The sequence below is a fragment of the Myotis daubentonii genome, chromosome 4, assembly GCF_963259705.1.
Source record: "Myotis daubentonii chromosome 4, mMyoDau2.1, whole genome shotgun sequence".
Classification (NCBI taxonomy): domain Eukaryota; kingdom Metazoa; phylum Chordata; class Mammalia; order Chiroptera; family Vespertilionidae; genus Myotis; species Myotis daubentonii.
In genome coordinates, this window is record NC_081843.1 from 5,044,945 (window position 1) to 5,072,706 (window position 27,762).

At 54.7% G+C, this 27,762-nt stretch overlaps 1 protein-coding gene across 6 annotated transcripts in view; it reads left to right on the forward strand.

Annotated features, from left to right (window-relative positions):
* The window catches only part of EEF2K (eukaryotic elongation factor 2 kinase), a 57,596-nt gene that overhangs the window by 15,018 nt on the left and 14,816 nt on the right, over positions 1–27,762 (forward strand). For 4 of the 6 annotated variants that reach the window (XR_009452451.1, XR_009452447.1, XR_009452449.1 and 1 more), the window contains exons 3-13: positions 12,042–12,142; positions 14,935–14,995; positions 16,595–16,632; positions 17,047–17,218; positions 19,486–19,632; positions 19,916–20,048; positions 20,282–20,409; positions 21,063–21,264; positions 23,126–23,193; positions 25,626–25,703; positions 26,354–26,416. Coding sequence is in view for 1 of the 6 variants with exons in the window: in XM_059692051.1 (XP_059548034.1) it covers positions 12,042–12,142; positions 14,935–14,995; positions 16,595–16,632; positions 17,047–17,218; positions 19,486–19,632; positions 19,916–20,048; positions 20,282–20,409; positions 21,063–21,264; positions 23,126–23,193; positions 25,626–25,703; positions 26,354–26,416 (1,191 nt within the window). In the remaining 5 variants the exon portion in view is untranslated. The remainder of the gene's footprint in view (positions 1–12,041; positions 12,143–14,934; positions 14,996–16,594; positions 16,633–17,046; positions 17,219–19,485; positions 19,633–19,915; positions 20,049–20,281; positions 20,410–21,062; positions 21,265–23,125; positions 23,194–25,625; positions 25,704–26,353; positions 26,417–27,762) is intronic. The other 2 variants (XR_009452448.1, XR_009452450.1) reach the window with 1 other exon arrangement.

Sequence of the window (27,762 nt, forward strand, 5' to 3'; positions counted from 1 at the left end):
CCCGCTCCGGGCTTGGGAAAACCTTGATCAGCTTTTTTAAGAAATGGAAGGGAACGGAAGAGGAGGGAATATTGGGAGGCATTGCAAACTGTAAAGATATTATTTTTCGGAACATATGTGTGCACACGTTCACACACGTAAATGTGGTGATCAACTTAGCTTCTCACGACAGACCAGTTAACTGTTTTTATTTCACTCCTGTGTGTGATGTAAAATGTAGTCCTTGATGTTGGTTGCAGTAATAAAAGCCAGTGCTTGGCTCGGCCTGTGTGCTCAGTGGTTGAGCATCGACCCAGGAACTACGGCCACTGGTTCGGCCACCGGTTCGATTCCTGATCAGGGCACATGCCCGGGTTGCGGGCTCCATCCCCTGTGCAGGAGGCAGCTGATTGATGACGTTTCTCTCTCATCGATGTTTCTTTCTCTCTATCCCCCTCCCTTTCTCTCTCTCTGAAAATCAATGAAAACATTTTTTTTTAAAGAAAGCCCATGCTTGAGTTGGGCATCCTCCTTCTGGCTTGAGGGACAGGGCACTTGTTTTGTTAGGGGTTTGTGTTCATATCACGGCAAAGCTTATGCAGAGGAGAGGGAGAGAAACATTGCTGGGCTTTTGTGTAGCTGGTGGTGAAAATAGTTTAATGCAGTGCTGTTGTCCTTATTTCACTTAATCCTCACAAACAGATACAGTGTCTGGTGGCAAAGTGCTTATTACCATTAGGGCTTTGAAATTAAAATCACGTTTGTAACCTCAGAATTAATCTGTTTTTGGAAAATCAGTAATTCAAGCTCTTGGACAGTTGAATATTTTTTCCGCTCAGGGCCAGAAGTCTGGTTTGAGTTCCTCTGGGGCGGGCAGCTCCAGAAATAGCCCCGGGGGTTCCCACTGAGGTTGGGGCCACTGCAGGGTGAGGCTGTGGCTTGACCCCTGCCTGTTTTAGGGAGGCCCCAAGGGAGGGCGGGAGAGCTGTCTAGCCTCCTGCTGTCCATTTTAGGTCAGGAAGGCTCCAGGCACCGGATGCCTGTGTGTGGCGTCCTGCCCCAGAGGGGTGGGCGGAGGGGCTCCTGAACCAGAAACCAGCTCAGGCGGGCTCCAGGCTCCAGGCGAAGGGGAATTTACTGTGATAGTTCAGGAAGGAATTGTTTTTCCACTTATGTATTCATTGGTCGATTTTCATATGTGCCCTGACCGGGATCGAATCCACAACCTTGGCGTATCAGGTCGATGCTCTAACTGACGGAGCTACCGGCCAGGCCCGCTCTGCCTGTTCTTTATTCTCTGCCTCTCAGTCTGCACAGTGAGAAGATGGGCCTCCCAGCCACGGTCCCCTCCTTACAGACGGAGCCACATGCAAAGGCAGATTTGACCTCTGCACCCCAATTCCGCGGGTGGGAGGAGGGGAACCTGGTCGGCCTAGCTTGGGTCAGGCATCCTCCATCTCTGATGTGGTCAGTGCTGGCCAGGGGCTGGGGGGTCACAGAAGAGGGGCTGTTTCCAGGGCAGGAGGATCCTGCTGGTCTCTGGGGGTGGCGGGGGGGGGGGGGGGAGGAGCGGGGGATGACTCAGGAGGGGCTCCATCCAGCTGCCTGTTCTCAGGAAACGGGTCTGGGGGGCCTCTAGCACACACTGAGTGGGTCCCCAAGCTCAAGGGTCTTAAACACGGATGGACACAGTCTCTGACCACAGCAGCTCAGTATGGCGAGGCTTTTAAATAGAACGCAGGCCGAGTGACCCAGGAAGGGTTTTTTCTGTAGGCGTGGCTTTAGAGCAGCGGTTCTCAACCTGTGGGTCACGACCCCTTTGGCGGTCAAACGACCCTTTCACAGGGGTCGCCTAAGACCATCCTGCATATCAGATATTTACATGACGATTCATAACAGTAGCAACATGACAGTTATGAAGTAGCAACGAAAATAATTTTATGGTTGGGTCACAACATGCGGAACTGTATTTAAAGGGCCAGAAGGTTGAGAACCATTGCTTTAGAGCGTGAGCTTCGTGAGGGCAGGGCCCTGTGTGACCTTCCACCACTCACCCCAGTGCCTAGAGCCGTACTGTGCACACAGTAGGTGCTTCATTTGGAATCAGTGAGGCGATGGTTGAATGCTGAGCTCACTGCCCTGTGGGTGCTGTCTCTCTAAAGAGCACATGGAAGACAGTATTTACATAAAGCCCCTGTGGGCCATCTGACTGACAGAAGTTATTACAGTAAAACATTTCTAGCTCAGACGGCAATCCCTCCTCCAAGATCCATCCTCAGCCAAAGGGTCCCATCCAGGGTGCTGCTGACTTGGGGAGGGACAGTCCTTAGTGGGTAGGAATGTCCCTTGTACTGCAGGAGTAGCACGCCTGGCCCCTGCCCACAGGGCCACATACCCCAGTCATTATGACAACCCCAAGTATTCTCCGTCTATGTTTGCACATCCCCATGGGGTCCCGCCTCCACCAAGAACCAGGACAGAAGCGTTTGCACCAGCGCTCGGATTTACACACTCAGAGCGTGCTTTGCACTGCTGGGGATGGAGGAAACATGGGAACCGCTCAAATGTCCGTCCAGAGGAACCTGCTACAGACCCAGGCTCCACCGAGGGCTGCATTCACATGCGAGCAGAGGTGACCTTCCCTGTGGTTTGACTTGGAAACCGGGCGAAGATATGTAAATCTGGGGGCGGGTCTGTGGAAAGCCTTTGGCACAGTGCTGGTCCTTACGTACCATCTGTTTTGATTTTCATATGCTGTTTTGTTTTTATTTTATTTTTTTAATATATTTTTATTTATTTCAGAGAGGAAGGGAAAGGGAGAGAGAGATTGAAACATCAATAATGAGAGAGGATTATTGATGGGCTGCCTCCTGCATGCCCCCTACTGGGGATTGAGCCCACAACCCAGGCATATGCCCTTGATTGTAATCGAACCCAGGACCCTTTAGTCCGCAGGCCAATGCTCTATCCACTGAGCCAAACCGGCTAGGGCTGCTGTTTTTTTGTATATGCTGATAAGTAAAAAAGCAAGTTGAAATATAATACAATTCCACTTTTATATAAGCATATATATACACACATATTTGTATTTGCATGACAAAAACTGACCGAATTTTGCCTGCAACAATGAACAGTAATTCTCTCTGAGGGGGAGGGTGCAGTTAAGGGGGACTTTGATGATCTACATTATTACATATTATATATGTTATATATTATACATTACACATTATTTTAAACATTTGGAGCTTTTAAAACTACGTGTATGTTACTTACATGCAGAAAAATGTTTTTAGAAGAACAATAAAGCAAAAATCAAATCGAGAAGGCGAAGTTCCAAGCCCTCCCCAAGCCGGGCTTTGCCTCTGGCGCCTCTTCCTGAAGCCTCTGTCTGTGTGTCTGTAGATGGGTTAGGGAGGCTCTGGGGCCGGAGCTGAAGACAGGCGCCCTGGCCCTCTCCTGTGCCCCCTGCGGCTGGGCACCCTCTGAGCTCTCTGAATGTCGCCCTGTCATTCTCTGCGGATGGGTCAGCCTGACGGCAAGGTGGAGCTCTTGGGTGCCCACGACCTAGGCCCTAGGTCGTCGGAAGTGGGCTCAGGGGGCTCCTTGGCCGGTGGTGACTTTGGAGGGAGACAGCAGCTCATTTTTCCAAACCTCACTCTCCCTGGCACTCCACACACCTAACCTGTTTTTTATTTACTGTCAACATGGCAACCTGGCTGGTTTAAGCAAAATGGCCACCTGGCATTCCTCCAGCAGCTCCGCCAGGCAGGTGCTGGGCGTGGATTGGATGCGGGTTCTGTCCCTGCCCAGGCCGGGCCCTCCGCCCACACGCGCCCGCAGGGACAGTGTTGGTAACGAGGGAGTCGCGCCTTTCTCCTCTCTCATTTCTCTGTTTTCCAGAATAAGCAAATCTATGTTTTACATTTTCAATAGAGGAGGACATTGTATTTTTAAAAATTGCTTTCCTGGCCTGGGACACTGGGCATCGCTCCACATCAGCACATGCTCCCGTGTTTAAGGTGGGTCACTCTGTGTTCCGTCACACGAGGTGTGTGGGTGAGGTGAGCCCGCTTGAGGGACACCTATGTCGTTTCACTGCCGTAATACATGTGCTTCTACATGTATGCGAGCAAAGTTTAAAATGCATATATTTTATAGCGTGTGAATATATGAACAAGGTAAAAAGAATTCACACTGTAGGAATTACACACATCGAAAAGCCTCCGCCTCGGACCCCTCTTTCCTTGCACGGTGGGCTGATGCCAGCCAGCGCTTTCCTGGCAGGCGCTGTGGGCAGGCGGGGCGCTCGCTGCACGCGGCTCATGTCCACTCCTGTAACCTGCACAGCAGACCTTGACGGTTAGCATTTGACAGACAGTAAAGCCGAGCCTCTGCGGTCTTCACCACTGGCTGCTCTGGATGACTGTGGTGTGTTGTCTTGCATGTTTTGTTGTTGTTTTTTAATACGTTTTTATTGATTTCAGAGAGGAAGGGAGAGGGAGAGAGAGAGAAACATCAAAGATGAGAGAGAATCATTCATCAGCTGCCTCCTGCATGCCCCTTACTGGGGATCAAGCCCACGACCTGGGCCTGTGCCCTGACTGGGAATCGAACCTGCAGCTTTTTGGTGCATGGGATGACGCTCCAACCACCTGAGCCACACTGTTGTTTTTTAATGGCGGAATATCATGCCATTGCTTGGAAGCAGCATAATATAGGTAGCCAGTCCCTTGTGGATGGATATGCAGGTCATTTCCAGTCTCCTGCTCCCCAAACCAGTGCTTCCATAGTATCCCTGGATGTTCTCCTGCCCACGGGGGTGTGCAGCCAGGTACCCCACCCCTCCTCCAGAGGGGGAATGGCTGGAGCAAAACATCTGTAGGTGTAGAAGTTGGCTGGGCATTGCCGGTTGCCCTGCAAAGAGGTCGTACCAGTATCCTTGCCCCCAGGATGTATGGGCATCCCTGCTTCCTGCACCCTTGTTGGCAGGCTTTGGCGATGATACTGATTTTTTTCAATGCACCCAGCGTGGCTCTCACAGCTTGTTCAAGAGACAGCCATCACTGGGAATGACACGGAGGAGGCAGAGCCTGATGACTCACTGGGAAGAGAGGCAGCCCTGCCCACCTGAGCCCTGGGAGGCCACGCCTGGCAGCGCTGGGCTTCTGCCCCTGCCCAGTGACCACAGGAAGCTCTGTGCACATCCAGAGGCTGTGGGTGACCAACTCTGCGCTCTGCCTGCTGCTCTGAGAATGCAGACACAGAGAGGCAAGCTTAGGCATCCTGGGTCCAAAAAAATTTGGCCCTCCAGCAAGATAAGGACCTGCTGGGCAGATGAAGGAAAAGGAGTGATGCTGGCATTGGGCAGGGGCCACCTGGTGACCTGGGCTCTGGAAAGCAGGAGGTGGGGGAGGTTCGAGTCAGGCTGTGGGGACCATGTTTCCAAAGTCTGTGCTTGTGCTGTAAATGCCCATGTCCTCCGTGGAGGTGCTGCAGCACAAGGGTCCCCTGCTTTTAGTTCATTTTGTAAAAGCTTTTTAGCATCTTCAGTGAAGTATAATTCACAGGCCACACAGCTTACCCATTTACAACGTACGATTCAGTGGCTTTTGGTATATTCATAAAATCATGCATTCATCACTACAATCAATGTTGGCCATTTTCATTACCTTAAGAAGAAGCCCATACCTTTTACCCATCACCCCCAGCGTCCCCATCCCGCCCAGCCCCTGGCAGCCACTAATTTCCTTCCAGTCCGTGTGGATTTGCCTTTTCCGGACATTTCTTACAAAGAGGATTAGACAGCCGGTGGCCTTCCGGGCCTGGCTGCTTCCACTGGGCATAATGTCTTCCACGCTCTCCCAGGCGTGGCCTCTGCCGGCACTTCCTTTCCTTCTGTTGCCCAGTGTGACTCCGTTGTAGGCATAGACCACATTTTGTTTATCCACCCGTCAGCTGATGCACTTGTGGGTTGTTTCTCCCGTTCGGCTATTATGAATGGTGCTACGCAGATCTTGTGTGGACATGTTTTTATTTCTCTTGGGTAGACGCTTAGGAGTGGAATACTCTATATTTGGCCCTTGTTCTTTTTGTGAAAGAGCAGGCAACTGTGGCTTGACAAGTTGGATGTTTTAAAAAAATTATATATATATATATATATATATATTTCAGAGAGGAAGGGAGAGGGAGAGAGAAATACCAATGATGACAGAGAATCATTGATCAGCCGCCTTCTGCATGCCTCCCACTGGGGATTCAGCCCACGACCCAGGCATGTGCCCTGACCAGGAACCGTGACCTCCTGGTTCATAGGTTGACGCTCAACCCCTGAGCCATGCTGGCCAGGAGACAAGCTTGGGATTGAGTCCTGGGCCTGCACGTCTGCAGGCAAGTCTCCTCCTTGCTCTCTGAGCCTCGGGTACCCCATCACTGAGCTGAGAACTCTCCTACCTGCCTGTCTGCCCTTAACAAGGTTGCCGGGGTCCTGTCGGGGGCAAGGCTCCCAGGGGCAAGGGCACCATCGTCCTATTGCTGTTGCTCTGCTGTTCGCTCCAGCCTGCCCAGCTGCTCTCTTTAGCCAGGGCTCTGAATCCCCCTGGTTGGGGAGGGATCAGCTGCCACTACTATTTTTGACGAAGATTTCCTGAGGGTTTTCAGCTTTGTTTTTTTTTCAATTACTCATTTTATTGATTGTAGAAGTAATTGGTGTTCCTTGCAGAAAACAGTGAACGTGCAGATATAATTGCTATGAAGGTCTCGGTGTATATTTCAGACTTTTCTGTATTTCAGTGTAAATAGAAGCCCAATCCCTAACTAGGGACTTGGTATTTCACAGCAGGACTGTGCTCTGCAGGCTCTGTCGCCAGTGCTCGCCCGGCACCCGAGCTGGTGGTCCTCACACATCTGTGCACAGGGACCCAGTTCGTTGTTTCTCATGGCTCCAGGGAGGCCATCGTACGGATGCACCACTGTTTCCTGGGCGTTTCCTCTGGTGGGAGACTTCGTCTTTTACTGCTGGATTCAGTGCTGGGCTTCTTGGAAGTTGCACGAAACCTCTAAATGCGTGTGGCCAGGGTCGGGCAGCGGGCAGCACTGTTGGCCTCTTCTCATCCCAGAGTGTGACTGACTGCGTCCTCACTTCTTCCCGCTTCTTTGATTTGTCCTTGGGCGTGGCTTCCTGTTGGCTGGGAGGGGCGGGGCCACAGCTCTATGTCACGGAAGTGAGGATGGAAAAACACCCTTTGTAACGCCCAGTTGGCGAAGGTAACAGTTGCCGTTTGGAGGAGAAGGCCGCCAGCAGCCACTGGGGCCTCTGTGCCCTCTGGAGGCCTTGGGGGCAGTGAGTGACATCAAACAGCAGCCACGACACCCTGGGTGGCAAAGACATTGCAGGCACATGACTCACATCCAGCCTCCTCCTGATACCCCCGGAGACTTATGTTCACTATTTCTGTTACATTTTTATTTTGTGCGCTCCAGCTTTGAAGAACCAAACCCTTTCTGTTCTCTAGGCAAGGTCTGCTTTCCTTTTCATGAAACCCCGAGTCCTGCCTGTGCAAGGTGCGTTAGTCCTCACAGGTGAGTTTTGGGGTCTTCAGAACCAGAGAGTGAGAGCAGCGGGGCCTGCAGAATCACCGTCCCAGTGCCTCTGTGGGCTTTGATTTACATGTGCAATCCCTAAGACAGTCTCAAAGCTGAAACACACACAGTGCAGAGGACACTGGTCTCCATTAACCTCGCATCCTCCGCTCCCGAGAGAGTCATGTATCTGTTTGGTGGAAGTCACTTTTCAGACCTTTATAAATGCAGTTATATGTAAATAGACATTTATGTATATACTAGAGGCTTGGTGCATGAATTCGTGCACGGGTGGGGTCCCTTGGCCTGGCTGGCAATCAGGGCTGATGGGAGGGCAGGGGGCTCTGCCTGGGGGAGGGACCGCAGGAGGTTGGCCAGCTGTGGGAGGTTGGCTGTGGGAGCGCACTGACCACCAGGGGGCAGCTCCTGAGTTCATGTCATAGCAACCAATCTTTTGGTTATTTGGGCGTTTGGTCGCTTAGGGTTTTATATATAGAGATTTGCAGACACATACACCCTTAGGAGTCTATGATAGCAACTTATGGGTTTCCGGCACCATTAAATGGGGTTATGTGATTTGCATTATGTAGCAACTTACTTTTTTCCCTAAACAATAAGCCTTAGAGATTGCCCATGTCAGCACCTTGATCTTTTGAACGGCTGTGTGCAAGTACAGTCATGTGTGGTTTAACAACAGGGTGCGTTCTGGGAAACGCCTCATTAGGCAATTCCGTCAGTGTGTGAACATCTTAGAGACGCTTACACACCCCTGGAGGGGACAGCCTGCTACACCCCAGGCTGCATGGCAGAGCCTGGTGCTCCCAGCTGTATGCCCGTGCAGCTGGTACTGAATACTGTAGGTGGTACACCCTTTAGGGCACTTACCATGAGGGGAGCCTGCGGGCCTGGAAGCCGCCGTGGGGGGCAGTGAGTGAGTGTGCAGGAGCGACACCCTGCCCACTACTGCAGACTTCGGAAGCACTGTACACTCGGCTGAACTTATAAAGCAACATGAGATTAAATCCAGCCCGAGAGAAAATGCTGCAATCAAAGATGCGGTAAACAGGAGGTGTACTTTTTTATAAGTAGGAAGAGTGCACTCTAAAATAACAATAAAAACTGTATATAGTAAACACATAAATGAGCAGCATAGTCACTTACGGTCATCATCAAGCACTACGATGGCACAACAGCTGGTAGAATTCTCAGCTCCATTGGAACCCTATGGGACCACTGTCACCGACCGAACGTCACCGTGCACCAGTGTCCGCCTCTCTGGGCCAGCTCCCCCGCGCACACCCAGCGGTGGTCAGACAGCTGGGTCCCAGGTCAGCGAGGACGTTTCACAACCAGTGGCGGCAGTACCCACTCCCACTGCCTTCGCAGTGTCTGAGAGGACTCACTTCCCAGGCATCCATAAATGCCTGTTTTTCCTAACCTGATGGGTAAATAATACACCTGTGACTCTCAGCGCAGGCAGGGGTTGCTTACCTGGAGTGAGCACTGTGACCTCAGTGGGCCACTATTTCTGTTGGGAACATCGCTACCCCAGGTTTGGGGGCAAGAAAAAGTTGACCACTGGTAGTCAAAACATCCTTCGTTGTTGTTTGTAAACAAGGGAATGGATATTCCAACAGCTGGTCAGCGCTGGGTGGGAATGGGAGTCGAGGGAACCATGTCTGAGTAGAGGAATTTTTATACTGTGTTTTTATAAAATGCAGTTGCGTTAAACCCATCTGCTGCCAACAAGGCCTGGCATGCGTCTTTTCTGGGTTTTGCAAAAAAGGTAAGTTTCATGCTGTAAAATAACACTCTAATTGTAAAATTCTTTTCTCCTTGACTGTTTTTGGTTGTGCCACAGCCTCCAGCCAGGAGGGGATTTCTGTGGGTGCTCGTAATCTAACGTGGGGCCCCTGTCTTTGGTGTTTTGGGGAACGTTTGAGTCCCCAGCTGAGAGAGGTGTGGTTGGAAAGCTGTGTGTCAGGCACAAGACAGGGCACCCCGACAGGCACACTCAGAAAGAGCCTATTGGCTGCTGACACAGGTGGTCGCTGCCTTCCCTTTTGTAGCATACAGAAATTCAGAAACCCCCTTAGCTGTAAACATGTCAGCTGCAGGGTTATTTGTAACAGGGAAAACCAGCGAAGAGCTCAAAGTCTACCTGTGGTGAGTCATAGGTGAATGGCCAAGTCAATAAACCATACCATGGATCCTTATGCCAACCTTGTAAATTCACAGTCATGTTTGTGTTAAAATTTCTAAATAATATGTTTGCTGTCTCTTGGAGTGAACTCAGAAGAACCTTTTTGGAAGAAAACTTCAAATTGTAAATTTAAACGTGATCCAGCAATCACTTCTCAGAGGCTCATCCTCCTGAGGTCTTGCACGTCCACACACAAGGATGTCCCTCCAGCGCTGTCTGCACTAGGAAGTGCTGGAGAGGATCCCGCTGCCCAGGAACTGAGGGAGAAGCACCTCGAGGTGCATTTACACATTACATAGCTCTCAGCCATGGAGGGAGGTGAGGCCGACCAGCCTGTGTCCATATGCCATGGAAAGGCATCCCAGGTGCTGTTAAGCCGACACAGGCAGCACATGTGCGCCTGCGGGGCTCTCAGACGCGGCGTGCCAGTGCAGAGCGCCCGCAGCGCGGTGGCCGTGGGTGCGGGGGTGGGGGTTAGAGAACTCCTCCTCCAGAGTTCGGCCGTGCTTGCACTGTCTTACATAGATAGCAGATGGCACCTTTGGAGTCAGGACAAAACTCAAGATCACTAACTAAAAGCACCGAGTCCCCTCGACCCGTGCTCCTGGAATGCTGTAAATTACACTGACAGTGCCATTCCAGACTTATTTAAAAAATGCACGGGGCTGGCCAGCGTGGCGCAGTGTTTGAGCCTCAACCCATGCACCAGGATGTTCAATTCCCGGTCAGGGCCCATGCCCGCTTCAGGCTCAGTCCCCAGGAGGGAGTGTGCAGGAGGAGCCAATCAATGTTGATGTTTCTCTATCATCGATGTTTCTCTCCCTCTCCTTCCTCTCTCTCTAAAATATTTCTTTTTTTGCTTTTTTAGTTGGTTTTATTTTTCCTCTTTTTCCCCAAGTATTTTTATTAAATGTGAATTAGCTTCCAAGTTAAAAGAAAAAAATTACAGGCTTTATTTTTTGACTTTGGAAATGTTAGAAAGCCCAGCAAGGAGCCCTGGGCTGCGTGTGTGTGTGTGTGTGTGTGTGTGCGTGTGCGTGTGCACATGCGTGTGTGTGCCTGTCTGTCTGTCTGTCTCTTGGAAGGCTCAGCTCCTCGGCCCTGTCTCCTCTGAGCAGGACCGGCGATGGGCTCGGGGGAGGGCACGGGCAGGATGCTGTCCTGTTTGGGCCGAGTCTGTGGGAGGTGGGCTTCTGCAGGGCTGGTCTGATGGCTGAGGGGTGGTGCGGGGGTGAGGAGGTCTGGAAGCGGGTGGGCGGCCATGCCCGGCATTGTCCAGCTGCCCTCCAGCTCCTCCCCTGGCTCCAGCCCGGGGCCTGGAAGAGAGCTGTCTCTGATGCTCTGTGGTGGCCGCAGGGCAAAGGTTCCGGTTCCTCAGGAAAGAGGGAGAGGATCACCTAGAGTGGGTGTCGGGAGTGCTTGTTGGTGGGGGCAGGGAAGGATTCCACTTTGAGGTTATGTAAAAGCAATGAAATGAGGTTTTTAAAACAAAAAATGGGGTTGTACCATGAGACAGTTGAGAACCAGAATTCTCTGTTGTTCATCATGTGCTTCGTCATCTTTCTGGGTGGTTCCCAAAGAGCCTGGCCCTCAGCAGCCGTGAAAGTTCCGGATGGCGTTTGTAGTCATCACCGCCACGGCAGGGGAGGGCACACAGGCGGTGGGTTTCCCCGGGCCCAGGCCTTGGCACATCGATGGAAACCTGTCGCTAAGCACCTAGCGCTACGTTTATGTAAAGGCGACCTACCTTCTGTATGGTTTTGAGGTGCCCTGAGCCGAGAGGGTCATGTTGTCTCTGACTTTCGTTCCGGGCAGTGAAATGGGTGCATTTAGAACTAGGGAACACTTGTGGGTCAGCTGCACAGCCGCAGCCATGGCGCCTCTCGGGCAGGTTTGCCCACTGCGTTTGTTCGCTGTAGGACACGTTCCTCAAATGGAGAACTCTGAGTGACAATAAAGAATTGCATTTTCTATTTTCTGACGTTACCAGAGAGCAGGCTCACACCCAGGGGCAGCATGTGGGGCACCCCCTGTTTCCCCGCACCCTGGCCAGCACTCGCTGTTAGCAATCGTGAAAACGTTTGCCTGCCTGAACCCCGGGAGGGCTGTGCCCATGAGCTGATAGGGTCCTTCGGGGACGAGGTTCCTGAAAGGGTGGTGGATGGGGCTGTTTCTCCCTCACGGATGCCTCCCCGGGGTGGGGGCCCCGGGACTCCAGGGCTGGAGGGGCTGGACCGCCCTGTCCCGCAGCCCCGGGCTGACACCCCTTTGACCTCTGCAGGAAGCTTGGAAGCATGCCGTGGAGAAGGCCAAGCACATGCCCGACCCCTGGGCTGAGTTCCACCTGGAGGACATCGCCACCGAGTGTGCGACGCGCCACAGGTCAGCACTTGTTGGGGCGGCTGTGTGAGCCCAAGGCCTCCTGGGTCCCGCTCTGCTCCCAGCGAGACCCGATCCCCTTGGAGATCAAGGAGAAGGGAATACTACAGACATCAGCCAGTGCGATCCCTGCTTGGAAGGCAAAGGGAGGGAAGAGTATTTTCAGGGGGTTTCAGGAAGAATGAAAAACAAAACAAAAACCACAAGCACCGCCATTGATATAATAAGGATACAGAGGACAGCGGAGACGGGGGCCCTTCCTGAGTCTCTCCGTGCCGGGCCTGTTCCAGGCGCTGCGTCTGTTTAGTCATCAGGAAAGCCTGGGCAGGGAGCGTGTCAGGCACTGGGGACCCCTTCTGAGGACCCGACGAGGGCCATCTCAGGAAGTTGCACACATATGTTAATTTTGCTCATCATTTTAGGAGACTCATGGACCTGCCCTGGAGCCTGCCCCTGTCCCGTGACCTCTGTAGACCTCTCCAGCTCTGAATGAGCCAAACCTCTCAGTTCCCTTATTGGCCCAGGGAGAGAGGTTTGTCAAGGGTCAGCCCAGTGCCTTCAAATTAGTCAGAACTCTGTTTCAAATGTGGGTAACAGAATCTCAGTTCACAGCAGCTTAAGGATAAAAGGGAACGTTTGTTTCATATACAGGCAGGGACAGAATTAGATTTACAGTTGTATGTGAAACACAGAGTTATTCCTGTGTTATTATTAATTATTAACTATTGTATTGTTTTCCATACAAACGACCGTAAGCCTACTTTTGCCCCACCCTGTGTGTGGGCTTCAGGCATGGCTGGTTCCAGATGCTCCAAGGAGGCTTTCGGCTTTGACCTCAGATAGACTCTCTTATATCAGCAGCACAGAGGGGCTGAGAGCCCCGCTATTCATCTCACCCTGCTGAAAGGATCTTTTCTTGCTCAAATTTTTAAAAACAAAAGTTCCATATTTGAATCTCAGTGACCTGGCTGGGTTACATGCCCGTCTCTGAACCAGTCATTGTACCAGGGAGCGTTGCTCTGATGGGCCAGGCCTGGGCTCATGCCACAAGCCAGAGGGTGCTGGGGTCAGCCTCACCTGTCCGCATGTTCTGAAAACGGAGGACAGGGTTCCCCAAAGGAAATGGGTGCACTGTTGCCAGAAGGGGAAGTGGATGCAGAAGCAGTGGAGCCCTCTCCACCTTTCAGCAGCACGTGCCTGCTCTCACCTGCGCGGAGATACTAGAGCCTGGCCGGCACGCCCTTCCACCGCCAGAGGCCCACCTCCCAGGCTCTGGGGTGTGTGCCAGCAGCCCAGGTGGGGGAGGCTGTGAGCTCTGCTCCTGCCGCCTGCCAGGGCAGCGTGGTGGCTGGCTGGTGAGACCTGGCCTCAGGCCTAGGCCCCCAGGCCGCACAGGGAGGCCCCGGGGAAAGCAAGACCCATATCCTGGGCTGGCTCTGTGCCAGAGCTTCGCAGGGACCTGAGACCAGGGACCAAGCCAAACTGTTGAGTTCCTAACCAAAGGCTCTGCCTCAGCCGCCCTGGCTGGGAAGAGGTCAAGCATTGATGCCGGGACCTCCAGAGGTTTCTGAATTGGACGCTGCCTCCTGGGTTCCCAGTTTTGAAAGAGCTGACGCAAGCCGGCCCTTCGGGGCGGACGTCCCGTTCACGGGGTTGGACCCAGGCTGCTTAAGAGCAAGATTCTGGTTGAATCCTAGCTCTCAGGCAGAGTACTTCACCTCTCGGAGCCTCGATTTCCCCAGCAAGAAAGCGGGTGCAGTAACTGCCGGTCTCACAGGGCTGCTGCGGAGGCCGGCTAAAGGCAGCTGTTTAAGCAGCCAGCACACTGGACACGGTGCTTGGAGCAGTGCTGACCTTTATGGTGCCCGTGGTCCTGAAGGACAGAGAGGATGCTGCTCCCCCACCCGCCCTTCCGGTGCCTCTCCGATTGCAGTCTCCTTTGAAGGTGAGGGAAGACTGTTTCCCTTACCTTGGTCTCCACGTAGAAATGATAATGATCATTGCTGTTATTTACTGAGCATAACTCCCGCCAGGAGCTAGGCCTGGGGGAGGCTACCTCCAGGCCTCGTGCTTCCTCCTGGAGGTGTCAGCTCTGGGCGGCTGTTCTCTCTGGGGCTGGCGGCCTTCTCGTGGCTGTGCCCCAGGCGGGGGCCTCTGTGGAGCTGAGAACACCGGGGCCCTGGGCGATGAGTCAGGATAGGGAGTGACTGAGTGAGGCCCTTTCTACCCCGCAAACCTGTTGGAGGCTCAGCCAGGCCTGGCACAGACGGGCTTGGTGGAGAGCGGGCTCCTGGGCAGGGAGAGGCTGGCTGTGCACCCAGCGCCCCTTTCCTGCTGGACTCGGAGGCACCCAGCGCCCCGGACTGGGCTGCCCACAGTGCCGGCAAGGCCGAGGGCACTGCTGCCTCCTGTCCTGGGCACACCGTTGGTTACGTAGCTCGGTATAAGGACATTTACTGCTCCGTCGTTTATCCAATGTGCATTTTAAGCATTCACCACACCAGGCCCCTCGTGAGCAGGACAGACATGGGCCTGCCTGGGTGGCGTCACAGCAGGGAGCCGCCCAAGCACCACAGGACGTGCTGAGGGGACGCGGTGCCCAGGGCACCTGCGTTTGAGGAAAGGGAAGGAGGCCACTGGGGGGGCCTGGGAGGGCGGGAGAGTCCCACAAACCCGGCCAGGAGGTCGGCTGGACCACAGAGTAGAGAGTGGGCTTGAATCCCGAGGCAGCGGGGAGCCCAGAGAGGCCTCTCACCCGTCGCCAGTGACAGGACCGGAGGGCACTGTCTCCGCAGGTACAACGCTGTCACTGGGGAGTGGCTGGAGGACGAGGTTCTGATCAAGATGGCCTCTCAGGTGAGCAGGTGCTCGAGCCCGGGGGGCGGGGCTGGGCGGGCTCTCTCACACCGATGTCAGTTCATGTTCCCTCTCCTCCACACCCACTCTTTTTTTTTTTTAACTTTGAGGAATTCTTTAAAGTATTGGGTATTTAATTTTTATTGATTTCAGAGATGAAAGGAGAGGGAGAGAGAGTTAGGAACATTAATGATGAGAGAGAATCATTGATTGGCTGCCTCCTGCACAACCCCTACTGGGGATCGAGCCCACAACCTGCGCATGGCCCTGACTGGGAATCGAACCCTGGACCCTTCAGTCCACAGGCTGACGCTCTATCCACTGAGCCAAACAGGCCAGGGCTTGTATATTTAATTTTTTATAACAGCTTTATGAGATAATTCACACACTTCCGGACGTAAGTGACAGCTGTCTCTCGAGGCCCCGCCCAGGCTCCTCAGGCACCAGAGGGCAAGGGCATTGTGCCATTTCCGCGTAGGGATGGAGTCAGTGGTCTGTGCTTCTTTAGCCCAAGCGCCCCTCCATCAGCTCCATGTATGGTGTACAGTCCAGGGCTTCTGGCATAATCACAGAGTGGCACAGCCGCCACCATGACTGGTACCCAGCGGAGCCAATGCAGTCAGTACCCAGTTCCCTCTGTGCCCTGCCCTGGGCAACCACTAAGCTACCGTCTGTCTCCATAGATTTCCCTATTTTGGACATTTCATGTATTCATCGTATATCAAAATATCCTTCTTGGCATTCGTGTTGAAAATCAGTTGACTGTAAATAGTTACAAAATTGCAGGTTGCCACCTATTACTGAGTGAAACGAATTCTGTGGCTGGCCACAGCCTTTTGAAGAAAGAAACAGATTGCAAAAGGCCGCGCCTCCTGCTCTGAGTGGGGCGGGGAACTGTGGGAAGCTGCCTTAGTGCGTGCGCAGCAGAGAGCGTGCAGCTTGAGGGCTTTCACAGTGAGCACATGTCCCCAGCGCCAAATGGCACAATGCCTCTGCCCTCTGGTGCCTGAGGAGCCTGGGTGGGGCCTCGAGAGACAGCTGTCACTTATCCGGAAGTGTGTGAATTATCTCATAAAGCTGTTAGGTCAGCACTGGCCTGAACCCTGCCGCCCTAGGTCAGGTGAGCCCCTTTTCTGTAGGGGTGCCTTCAGTACGGCTTCTTGAGCTCAACATTTTGTCTGTGAGCTTTGTACCTGGTTTTGCTGGAACTGAAAGTTTCATTCTCGCTGCTGTGCAGTATTTCTCCACGTGAACCCATGTGACTTACTGTACTGTTGATGGACATGTGGGCTCTGCTGCAGACAGGGCTGGACACACATCCCTCCGCATGCACTGTCTTCCCGCTCCATCCCCCCAAAACACCTTCCCCCCAGGGGCTCTGCTCAGCTGGGTCAGGGAACGGGGTCTCCCGTCGGCAGCCTCCAGGCCGGCAGTTCTTCTAGCCTTCGGTGCTGCCGTGCAGGAAGCGGGGGTGGGAGGGGCAGAACGAAGGATCGAGATGAGGTCCATTTGGTGGGTGCCACCCCCGGGGAGAGCTCGCCACTCAGGGTTGCTCCTGGTGGGCACGGGGACTGACGACCCTCCCTGTGTGTCTTTCAGCCCTTCGGCCGTGGAGCGATGAGGGAGTGCTTCCGGACGTAAGTGACAGCTGGCTCTCGAGGCCCCGCCCAGGCTCCTCAGGCACCAGAGGGCAAGGGTGTTGTGCCATTTCCGCGTAGGGATGGAGTCAGTGGTCTGTGCTTCTTTAGCCCAAGCGCCTCTCCATCAGCTCTCCCTGGGACCATAGATTGGGCCTGGTTGTGGGGTGATGAGCTCAATGGTATCCTATGCATCTCAGCTCTGGTTCTTGGAGGCCAAGGGATTGGGCTAGGAGACCTTTACCAAAGTCCCCTGGTTCTCCTGCCCAGCTCTGTGAAGGATGCAGGGCAGTAGGGAAGCCCCTCCCACCTCCCGCGTCTTGTTCCTGGCTCGGCCAGGTCTCCTCACCCGGAGGGCTCAGGCCTGGTCCCTGGTGAGCCCGTGCCCAGGCCGCCCCTGCTGCCTCTCCCCAGGAAAAAGCTGTCCAACTTCCTGCACACCCAGCAGTGGAAGGCGGCCTCCAACTACGTGGCAAAGCGTTACATTGAGCCGGTGGACAGGAGCGTGTACTTTGAGGACGTGCGTCTACAGATGGAGGCCAAGCTCTGGGGAGAGGAGTACAATCGGCACAAGCCCCCCAAGCAGGTGCGTGGCCCCTCCTTGCCACCTGCCCCCCCAGGTGTCCAGGGACAGTGTCCAGCCACCAGGCCATGGCGGTGCCAGCCACAGGTTCCCTTCTTCATGGCGTTCACTGTAGTAGCTAATAGCAGCCGCCATCTATCGGGCACCGAGGGCCAGGCTGTATGTGCGGAGTGGTTTATTCCTGAAAGCAGCGCTTGGAACCAGGTTGGAAGGTTTTCATCCCATTTACAGATGGGATCTGATAGCCAGGATTTTTGTTTGCAAATGACAGAAACCCAAAAAGGATTTCATACAAAAGGGAAATGTATTGCCTCATGGGACTGAGAAGTAGCACTGACCACAGGCATGGCTGGGTCCAGGAGCAAGCTGAGGCTGTTGGGAATCTGCCTCGATCTCAAGTTGGCCTCCCTCCCGGGCAGCTCCTCGACTTGTAGCGGCATGTCGGCCACCCGCAGCTGCAGCCCCCTTTCTGTTCTCCCAGCAATCCTGACTAAACAGCGCCTGTTTTCCCAGAAGTTCTAGTGAAAGTCTCAGAACCGGGTTTCACTGGCTCTGATGAAATCGGGTCCCTGTCTCTGAACCCATCACGATGGCCGGGGGAAGGAAATATGCGGACTGGGCAGGCCTGAGCTGTTTGCCCACCATTAGAACCAGGAATGTGGGTCCTTCTGGGACTGAGGCTGTGACTCCCAAGAGAAAGCAGAAGGAGGAGAGGGGAATGGGTATCTGTTCCTGGGGAAACAAGGTCCCAAAGGGGTTGAGTGACCTGCCTGAACAGGCAGAGATGGAGCCAGGGCGCAGAAACCCAGGCTTCCCAAGCCCCTGCCAGGTGGCGTCTCCACATGAGCCGCAGGCGTTGAGAGAGGAGGCCAAGCGGAAGCTCCTGCCGCCTGCGGGCCTTCGAGGACAGGGCGCCTGCCTCTGCCTGGCGGCAGTGCACAGTGCCGGGCTCCGGCTGTGTGAGCGCCTGCTCGTCCCAGACACTCCTGGGCGCCTCCGGAGCGCCACGCTCCAAGCAGCCGGCAGGACTTCCTGATGCCTGAGCTCAGTCACATGGCTACACCTAGCTGCAAGGCCAGCCCAGCAGTGTCTTCTTGCTAATAGTCAGGGTTGGGGGTTGTCCTGGTCCACTTGGTCTGTTACAACAAAAGGCCACAGACTGGGTAACTTATAAACAACAGAAATGCAGTTCTCACAGTTTTAGAGGTTGAGAAGTCTAAGATCAAAGCCTGACATGGTCGCCTCTGGTGAGGGCCTCCTGGCTCATAGCCAGCACTCTGGCTGGGACCTCACATGGTGGAAGGAGGGAGCCATCCCACTCATCAGGGCTCCACCCTCCCGGCCTAATGACCTCCCAAAGGGCCCACCTCCTAATACCGTCACCTTAACAGCGGTTCTCAACCTGTGGGTCGCGACCCCTTTGGCGGTCGAACGACCCTTTCACAGGGGTCGCCTAAGACCATCCTGCATATCAGATATTTACATTACGATTCATAACAGTAGCAACATTACAGTTATGAAGTAGCAACGAAAATAATGTTATGGTTGGGTCACAACATGAGGAACTGTATTTAAAGGGCCAGAAGGTTGAGAACCACTGCTTAGAAGGTAAGACTACACCAGTGGTTCCCAACCTTCTTTTGGCCACGCCCCACCTAAGCATCCCTAACATCCTGATGCTTTCCCCCGTGATGTAGAATTCTTATCTTCAAAAAGCGAGCTCCTATTCACGCGGAGGAAGCCTAAAAGGCCATTAACTTGGTCTAAACAAGCTTCCAAAGAACATGGCACCCATGAAAGAGAAAAATAAAAGAACGAAAGGACAGTTGAAGTACTGAGGAAGAGAGCACTAGAAATTGTTGTTAAAAAAAAATAATATGAAGTGATAAAAAAATTGCAAATAAAGTTTCAAAACTATAACAGAAAACTGAAATGCATAAATGTGTCAAAATATATATTTATATACTGTTTACGAGGCCCCTAGAACCATAAAAAGTGCAAAATTTCACTCTTAATAACTCATTCTCAAATTGCCCCCCTTAAAATTCAAATTGCCCCCTATGGGGCATGTACCCCATGTTGGGAGCCACTGGACTCAAACATGAATTTGGGGAGGGGAACACATTCGGGCCATGGCAGGGGTTTCCATTCCCAGAGGAAAGGGGCAGTGGGTTCTGGGGACAGGCAGCATTTGTGCCTCGGAGAGCTGCGGGCGGACTCCGCCCCAGAGGAGCTGCCGCCGGGCCCTGACCTCCTGCCCCGCCCCGCAGGTGGACATTGTGCAGATGTGTGTAGTGGAGCTGAAGGACAGGCCGGGCTCGCCCCTCTTCCACCTGGAGCACTACATCGAGGGCAAGTACACCAAGTACAACTCCAACTCGGGCTTCGTCCGTGATGACGCGCGCCTGACGCCGCAGGTGAGGCCCCGGGGCGGGGTCCCTCTGGGGAGGGTCTCCCCCCTGCGGCCCTCAAGTTGGTGGGGCTTCCCAAGGGCACCCTTGGCTCCTTCCGGCTCTGTCAGCCCCCTGAGGCCCCTGCCCAGTTGGACAGGACCCCTTTCTCCGCTGTCCTCTAAGCAGCGCCTCTGTGCAGAGAAGGCCCCCCATGGGTGGAGCTGCCACGTCCGGTCTCGCTCCGAGTGGTGGCCGGCAGTGCCCGCAGCCTGGTCTCCTGTCACCTTTTCCTTCCTGTCCCCCACAGGCCTTCAGCCACTTCACCTTTGAGCGTTCCGGCCACCAGCTGATCGTGGTGGACATCCAGGGTGTGGGCGACCTCTACACCGACCCGCAGATCCACACCGAGAAGGGCACTGACTTTGGAGATGGCAACCTAGGTAGATGGGCAAAGGCAGCCTGTTTCCACGGAGACCACTCACCCTCCCTCAGCTCTCCCAGCTCTTGCACACTCAGGAAAACGGGCGTATGGGCCTTGTCAGGGTTGTGGCGATGGAAGCCTGGACGTTTGACACTCCTCCCGGCCCCCCCTTTAGCATGGTTATGCCCCCTCCCGCCCCCACCCCCGTCAAAAAGCAGAGCCATGCTCCCAACACCGCTGCTTTGTCCGCAGGTGTCCGGGGCATGGCGCTCTTCTTCTACTCCCACGCCTGCAACCGCATTTGCAAGAGTATGGGCCTCACTCCCTTCGACCTGTCACCGAGAGAGCAGGACACAGTGAATCAGAACACCAAGCTGCTGGTGGGTGCCCCGCGGGAGCCTGCGGTGGTGGGGGGGGGGGGGGGGTACTGCCGGGCCACACACTGCGCTTCACTGTGACGGCGGCCCCGGCCTGCAGTGCTTAATGGAAGACCATCGGGACCGGAGGGATCTCAGTCCCTTCTGTGCCCCTCCTCCCTCCCAAGTCAGTGCACTAAGCTGAGTGTCCACTAGTAGAGCAGCTGGGGTCTGCTTGATTGGGGCCCATTTTTACCAGAGTGAGGAGACCAGGTGAGCAGAGCTTGGGAGAGAGGTGTGTGGCGTGTGCGTGTGCGTGAGGTTGTGTTTGTCGACAAATAGCTGGGCTAGGCTTGCGCCTGGCTGTGTTGAGGATGTGCCCACTCCCTACCCCTGCATGGCCCAGATACAAGAACGTTGGCAAAGACCAGCTTGGGATTCTGGACGTGCAGCGATGTGAATTCCCCAGCTCAGGGCTGGCAGTGTGGTCCGCGCTTTGAGGAATGTGGCTGGCCGGCTCCCAGATGCCCCTTTGGGTTAATCCTCACAGACTATTTTTAGATTTTCCACCAGACCCTAAACGGGCATGGATAGGAGCCTAGGGCAACAACAGATAAGAGGAGCTCCTCATTCCCAGCGTTGCCTCTGTGACATGAAGGTCCCTGTTACTTCTCCAGGAATCAGCCAAGACCATCTTGAGGGGGACAGAGGAAAAGTGTGGGAGCCCCCTAGTGAGGACCCTCTCTGGGAGCCGGCCACCCCTGCTCCTCCGCCTGTCGGAGAACTCTGGAGACGAGAACATGAGCGACGTGACCTTCGACTCTCTCTCCTCCTCCCCATCTTCAGCCACGCCACACAGCCAGAAGCTGGAGCACCTCCGTGAGTGATGCTTGGCCACGGGTCCTTGTGATTGGAGGGACAGGTGCCAGCCTACAGAGCTACACTGGCTTTCCCTGAACGTTAGACTTAAACACACTAACTGAAAAGATTCATGGCCCAGAGGGTTTCACAGCGAGTTCAAGACGCAGGTCATCGGGATGCTATAAAATAACCCGTGTTGTAGAAAAAACGTTTCAGTGTGTTTTAGGAAACTAGCAAAGCTTGACAAAACACCAAAGAAGAAAACTGTATTCAGACCTCACTCATAAATGTGTAATGCAGAAATTCTAAATAAGGTATTAACAAATAAAGACTGTTAGTAACTTAAGGGCATCTCTGTCACAGACAGGGTCTCACAGGAATGTGAGGGTGCGCAGCGTTAGGGAGTGGGTTAGCATCACATGACTAGGTCCCAGGAGAAAAACCACCATTTCTGAGGCTGAGGTGACAGCTGGCTGGCTCTGGGGCTGTGGAGGACGGTGTGGCCATTGCTCGGCCGGGCCGGCGCAGCGGAGCGGGAGAGGGTTCCGGTGTCCGAGTTAAAGAAGTCTTTAGGCCTCTCCACAGAGCAGGTGTCAGCAAACAAGTTTGTTTGTTTTAATGTTTTTATTGATGTCAGAGAAAGAGGAAAGGAGAGGGAGAGATAGAAATGTCAATAATGAGAATCATTGATCAGCTGCCCGCTCCTGCCCGACACTGGGGATTGAGCCCGGAACCCAGGCATGTGCCCTGACGACGTCGAACTGTGACCTCCTGGTTCACAGGCTGACGCTCAGCCACTGAGCAGCGTCCGAGCCCGAGTAAATGTGGTGGGCTCTGTGGGCACAGTCTGCCCTCGCCGTCGGAGCGCAGTGTAGGTGCGGCTTACGCAGACAGGCGTGGCTCGTGTGCTAGCGCTCCTGTTGTGGGCATCAAAGTTTCAATTTCACGTCATTTTCACATATCAGGAGATATGACTCTTTTCATTATTTCAATCATTTAAAAAGGAAAAAACCATTCTTAAAGAAACCACCTAAAAACAGGAGACAGCCCGGCTGGTGTCGCTCAGTGGTTGATCTTTGACCTATGAACCAGGAGGTCATGGTTCGATTCCTGGTCAGGGCACATGCCTGGGTGGTGGGCTCAATCCCCAGTGCGGGGTGTGCAGGAGGCAACTGACCAATGATTCTCTCTCGTCATTGATGTTTCTATCTCTCTCTCCCTCTCCCTTCCTCTCTGAAGTCAGTAATATATGTTTAAAAAAGAAAAAATCAGGAGGCAAGCCAGGTTTGGCTCAGGGGAGCTCAAAGCAGGAGACAGACTGGGGCCCTCCAGGAAGTGGCTGGATTTGAAGCCATCTGGGGTCCCCACTGCGCACTCCGGAAAAGCAGGCCAGGTCTGCATATGGGCCTTGTCAGGGTTGTGGCGGCGGAGGCCTGGGACGTTGACCCCCACTGTAGCATGGTCATGTCCACCCGTCACGGAGCGGAGCCACGCCCCAACACCGCTGCTCTGCCCTCCGGTGTCCGGCATGGCGCGCTTCTTTGGTCCCCAAAGTACAAATGGCCTTTCTTCCTTCACAGCTGCACCCGTGGGGGCCGCCTCGGGCCCTGCACACGTGCTTACAGACATGTTGCTTTATGACAACCCCGATTAAGCCGCCTGCTCAGGGCCCACAGCTGGCGAGACTTGGAGGAAGTTCTCAGGGAGGAAAGAGAACTGTAGCCCCGGGTGCTGACAACAGTTTTCTCCCTCTTTTTGCATCTTTAAAATATAAAACAAGGCTTCACCAGGTGCAGTCAGCTCTAGGCTGTCGTTTGGTCTTGGGGACTTCCCAGCAGTGGCCCCAGCACATCATCTGTCTGTGTTTTCTCCTGCCCAGATTGGCCAGTGTTCAGCGACCTGGACAACATGGCCCCCCAAGATCACGACCAGCCCGACAACCACCGGGTGAGGATCGGGCAGGAGGAGCAGGCTGGGCGGAGAGGACAGTCCATGGGAACTGAGGGTGATGCTCAGGGTCCGAGGTGGGCAGCCCCGGTCTGCTCTGCACAGGCCAGGGGCCGACGGAGGGGGTAGGGGCACAGGTAATCTCAGCCTCCCGCCCACAGCAGCAGTGTTTTCGGAGAGAGCCGGAGCCTCCCTTCCATGAACTGGTTAGAGAAGAGGAACCAGGTCAGCAGCAGAGACAGCTGCGGCTCAGCCCTCAGCGGGCTTGGCCCCTGTGTGGACAGCTGTGCTGGGGAGGGGGCACTGTCAGCTGGGGCTCTCGGTTGGATAAATGGAACAGGTTCTTGCAGCTCTGGGGGCTCAGTGGTAAGAAACGGAAAGCATCATATTTGCATTCAGGCAAACATATCCCGGCGTCAAATTTAAAATTCAGACTTTGTAGGTTTGTCACACTCGCCCAGACCACCACTGCACCCTCAGATGGCTCCAAAGGTTCAAGTTCACTCTTGGCTGCGTTTCAGAATGGTTGAGGGGACGGAAAAAAGAATAGCTGACACACACGGATCATCACCGAGGGCAGACGCCATGTGGGGACTTGGTAGATGCTTCAGTTCGTCCTTTTAACAGACATTAGCACGCGACATGCCTCGCTCCCTCCGCCCTCGGCCGCCTGCTCCCTCCCGTGACCACTGCTGGGCAGGCCTCTGAGCTTCCCTGACTCAGACCTGAGGACACTGAGGCAAGAGAGGTTGGCCACTTGCTCCTGGTCACTGGGCGATAGAGCCGGTGCTCAGGCTCACCCTCTGACTGCTGCCCTTGGCCTGCGCTCTCCATCTCAGATGGGTAGTCCCCCTTTCCTCAGGTGAAGAGACCTCAGTCTGGGGAGGTTGGCTGCCTCACCCAGGGCCCGGAGCTGGGGTTTGCCGGGGGCTCGCTGATGTTCAGCTCGGTCATGATTCTCGAAGGAGGGGCAGGGGTGCAAGGAGCAGGCCGCCTGGAGCTTCTGAGTGCAGCCTGCGGTCCATGTTCAAAAGGAGCCTTCACTCCACTCCCTGAACACTGCAGCTTGGGGGTCTGTAAATAACGCCTCAATTTTAAAAATTGGGGAAAACACACCCAACAGAACAGCCGTTCAGCTCACACAGATACAGGCTCTGGGGGAGGCTGGCAGGGAGGCCTGTAGGCGCCCGGGTGGAGGGGTCCCAGCCGGACCAGGGACCAGGATCGCATTGCGTGGGCTTGCGTGGCTCCTGCCTGTTCCGGGGAGTGAGACACGTTTCACATTTAAGCTAGCGATGCCAAGCTTCTTTTAAAAAGATACTTACATAAGTAAAATAAAATGGCTTTCTAAAGGGAAACCACAAATGGGAAGTATGAGTCCACGTGAGTGGCTTTATCTAGAGGAGGAAGAGAGGCGGGGGGGGGGGGGGGCGGGGTGCACTAGAGATCTACATTTGGACAGTAGTGTTTTAATTCCTTTTACAAATAGAAGATCTAGCCCCAGCCAGTTTTCCCAGTGGTTATAGCATGGCCCTCAATTCCAGTCAAGGGCATGTGCCTCGGTTGCAGGCTTGATCCCCAGCCCCAGTCAGGGCATGTGCAGGAGGCAACCAACCAATGTGTCTCTCACATCGATGTTTCTCCCTTTCTGTCTCTCCCCCTCCCTTCCACGCTCTAAAATCAATAGAAAATTATCCTCAGGTTAGGATTAACAAAAGTAAGTAAATAAAAATGCAAGATCCAAAGTAACTACGGCCTACTGTTGAGAGTGACAGGGCCGGGGATAGGAGGGGTGTTCACCGTGGTCTCCGCTCCTATTGTGTGTTTGAAATACTCCTCAGTAAAGAAGGAAAGTAATGAAAGTGGGAGCTGAATAGTGATGCAGAACTCAAGGCTGGTAGATACATTATGGTGGGCTTAGCTGTTGTAAATTACACCAGATTCCTTTCTGAACAGGACTCAGATCTGGAACAAAAATAAAATATGCCGGTGACCTGTGCGGTTTGGGCAGAGGGTGTAGTTGTAGTAATATGGGCCCCAAGGCTGCATTTCATCTGTGGCTTTAACCCTTAACCCAGCCTTTGTTTTCCTGCCTGTGAAATGGACGAGCCACACTTAACACTGCACTTCCTGTGATTCCACTGTCAGTTCCATTCTCACAGCCTCTGACGTGGGTGCTGTAATGCGTCCCCATAAGAAGGAAACCGAGAGGGCAAGCAGCTGTCCAAGGTCACAGCTGGCGAGTCCCAAAGTCAGACCTGAGCCGAGCAGTCTAGCTCTACTGCCCGGTTGTCATGCAGCCAGCAAGGGCAAGGGGAGGATGTTAAGTGAGATGATGGGGAAAGGACAGGAAGCAGACGGCTGGCATGTCCAGATGTCACCCCCGGGCACTCAAAGGCCCACTGAGATCTCGGGCCATCTTCTCTCCACAGGACTCTGAGAACAGTGGGGACAGTGGATACCCCAGTGAGAAGCGGGGTGAGCTGGATGACCCAGAGCCCCGAGAACAGGTAGGGAACTCCTGGGAAATGAGACCAGTTTTCTGTTCCCTCATTGTCTGGGAGGGTAGAGAGGTAGGGGGAACGCAAGTGGGTCATGAGAACATGATGAATAAATTACTAAATAAGCTCATTTCAGGAAAAGATGGATGCAGGGCCCAAGATAAAACAGGCTAATGGGGACCAATGAGTGCAGTAAGGAGCCCAGGGTGGGGTTAGGCACAGGATTGAACGTGGCTAAGCGGAGAGGATGCTGGGTAAGGGGCTGGCCCAGCTCCCAGGCACTGGGAGAGCCAGGGGACGGGCTTCCGAGGCAGCTCCCACGGCTTCGGTGAGGGTGGCCTCGGCAGTGGCACAGCGTGTCCCGCCAGCCGTGCCAATGCCAGAGTCTGGCCGCAGGGCGCCTCCGGGAGCCCTCTGGCCTAGCCTTGTCCTGCAGGAAAGACATGCGGCGGGAGCCAGGCCTGGGATCCCCCGTGAGGAAGGCTGTGGCTGCTCCGGCACATGGTCCGCCTGCTGCCAGCACCCGCTCGGCCTGCCAGGCGGGCTCCAGCTTCCCCGGGGGCGGGCGTCCCTGAGAGGAGTTTCTCGGGAGGAGGCTCTTGGCCAGCCCGGCCCTGGGGGAAGCTGCTCTCTGGAACTCTATTCTCTGCGTCCATCAGGGCCACTCGAACGGTAGCCAGCGGGACGAGTCGGACGAAGACAGCCTGGGCAGCTGCGGACGGGTAAGCTCCCCGAGGACCCCTGGCCGTGCTGCGTGCTTGCCTCTGTTTCTCCCCCTCACGCCACCGCAGCCTGCCCGGCGCCTCACAATCCCCTAAAGGAAACGGTGCAAAGAAGCCCATCTCCTGGGCAAATACTTTCTGAGCCCCTGCCTGGGCGGGACGGTGGGGACCTCTGGGGAGGGTGAGGGAAGCCGGGATCACCCGCCCTGGGGGAGCGATCAAGCAGCCACAGCTCACTGCTCAAGCCCCGCCCACAGAGCCGCTCGTGGCATTAATTAACTTCCTCCTGACGACACCCAGGGAGACAGGCTGATGTGCTCTCCCCCATTTCAGGATGAGGACACAAGTCTTGTTAGCCTCCCAGCTTCCTGGCTACCTTAGGCGCTCCTGACCCTCTGGCGGGCGAGGGAGGGACCACCCTCGGGAGCCTGTGCTCTTCGCTAGCTGCCTGTGGAGCACTGGAGCCCGCCTCCCGCCTCCCGCCTAAGAGACTGAGGAGGCTCTCCCACCTGCAAGGTCCTTCCTGCCTGTGGGCACACCTCCGGGCTGCTGCTCTCCCACTGGTCCTCAGTCACACCCCCCGCCTGGAGCCTGCCCTGGTCGCCGCAGGCTTCCCTCCCCTCCCTCTGGCGCACAGAGGATTCACCAGGGGTTCTTTCCCGGTCGGGTCAGGGCTCAGCCAGGCACAGCACGGTTTTCAATGGTGACACCACCAGCATTCTGAGCTGGACCACCCTTTGCCGCGGGGCCGCCGTGTGTTGTCGCGTGTTTGGCACACACATCCGCCTGGCGCTGCTCTGGAGGAACCTGTAAACTGGGCTGTGTTTATTTTTTATTTTAATATTTTCAATATATTTTTATTGATTTCAGAGAGGAAGGGAGAGGGAGAGAGAGATAGAAGCATCAGTGATGAGAGAGAATCATGGATTAGCTGCCTCCTGCACACTCCCAGCCGGGAATCGAACCGTGACCTGGGCATGTGCCCTGACCAGGAATCGCACCGTGACCTCCTGGTTCGTAGGTCGAAGGTCAATCACTGAGCCACGCCGGTGGGGCAAAACCGGGCTGCGTTTAGCTGGGAGACATTCCCGGGAGCACCTGGTTGATGTCCAGAGGAAAGCAGAGGGATCTGACTCTGGTGTGTGGAGAGCGGGCCAATGGGCCGCTTGGGGCCCAGCCTCCCCGGCCTCACCCAGACTGACAAGTGAGCGGCGCACTTCTCTGAGCCGCTGCGGTCTGTGCTGCTGGCCTTTGTGTCCCGTTGCTGTCCTAGGCCCTCGGTGCCCACGAGCTGACAGAATTTGAGTGACTAGAAATGGAGCCCTGTTTGTCCTAGAAAACTCGAC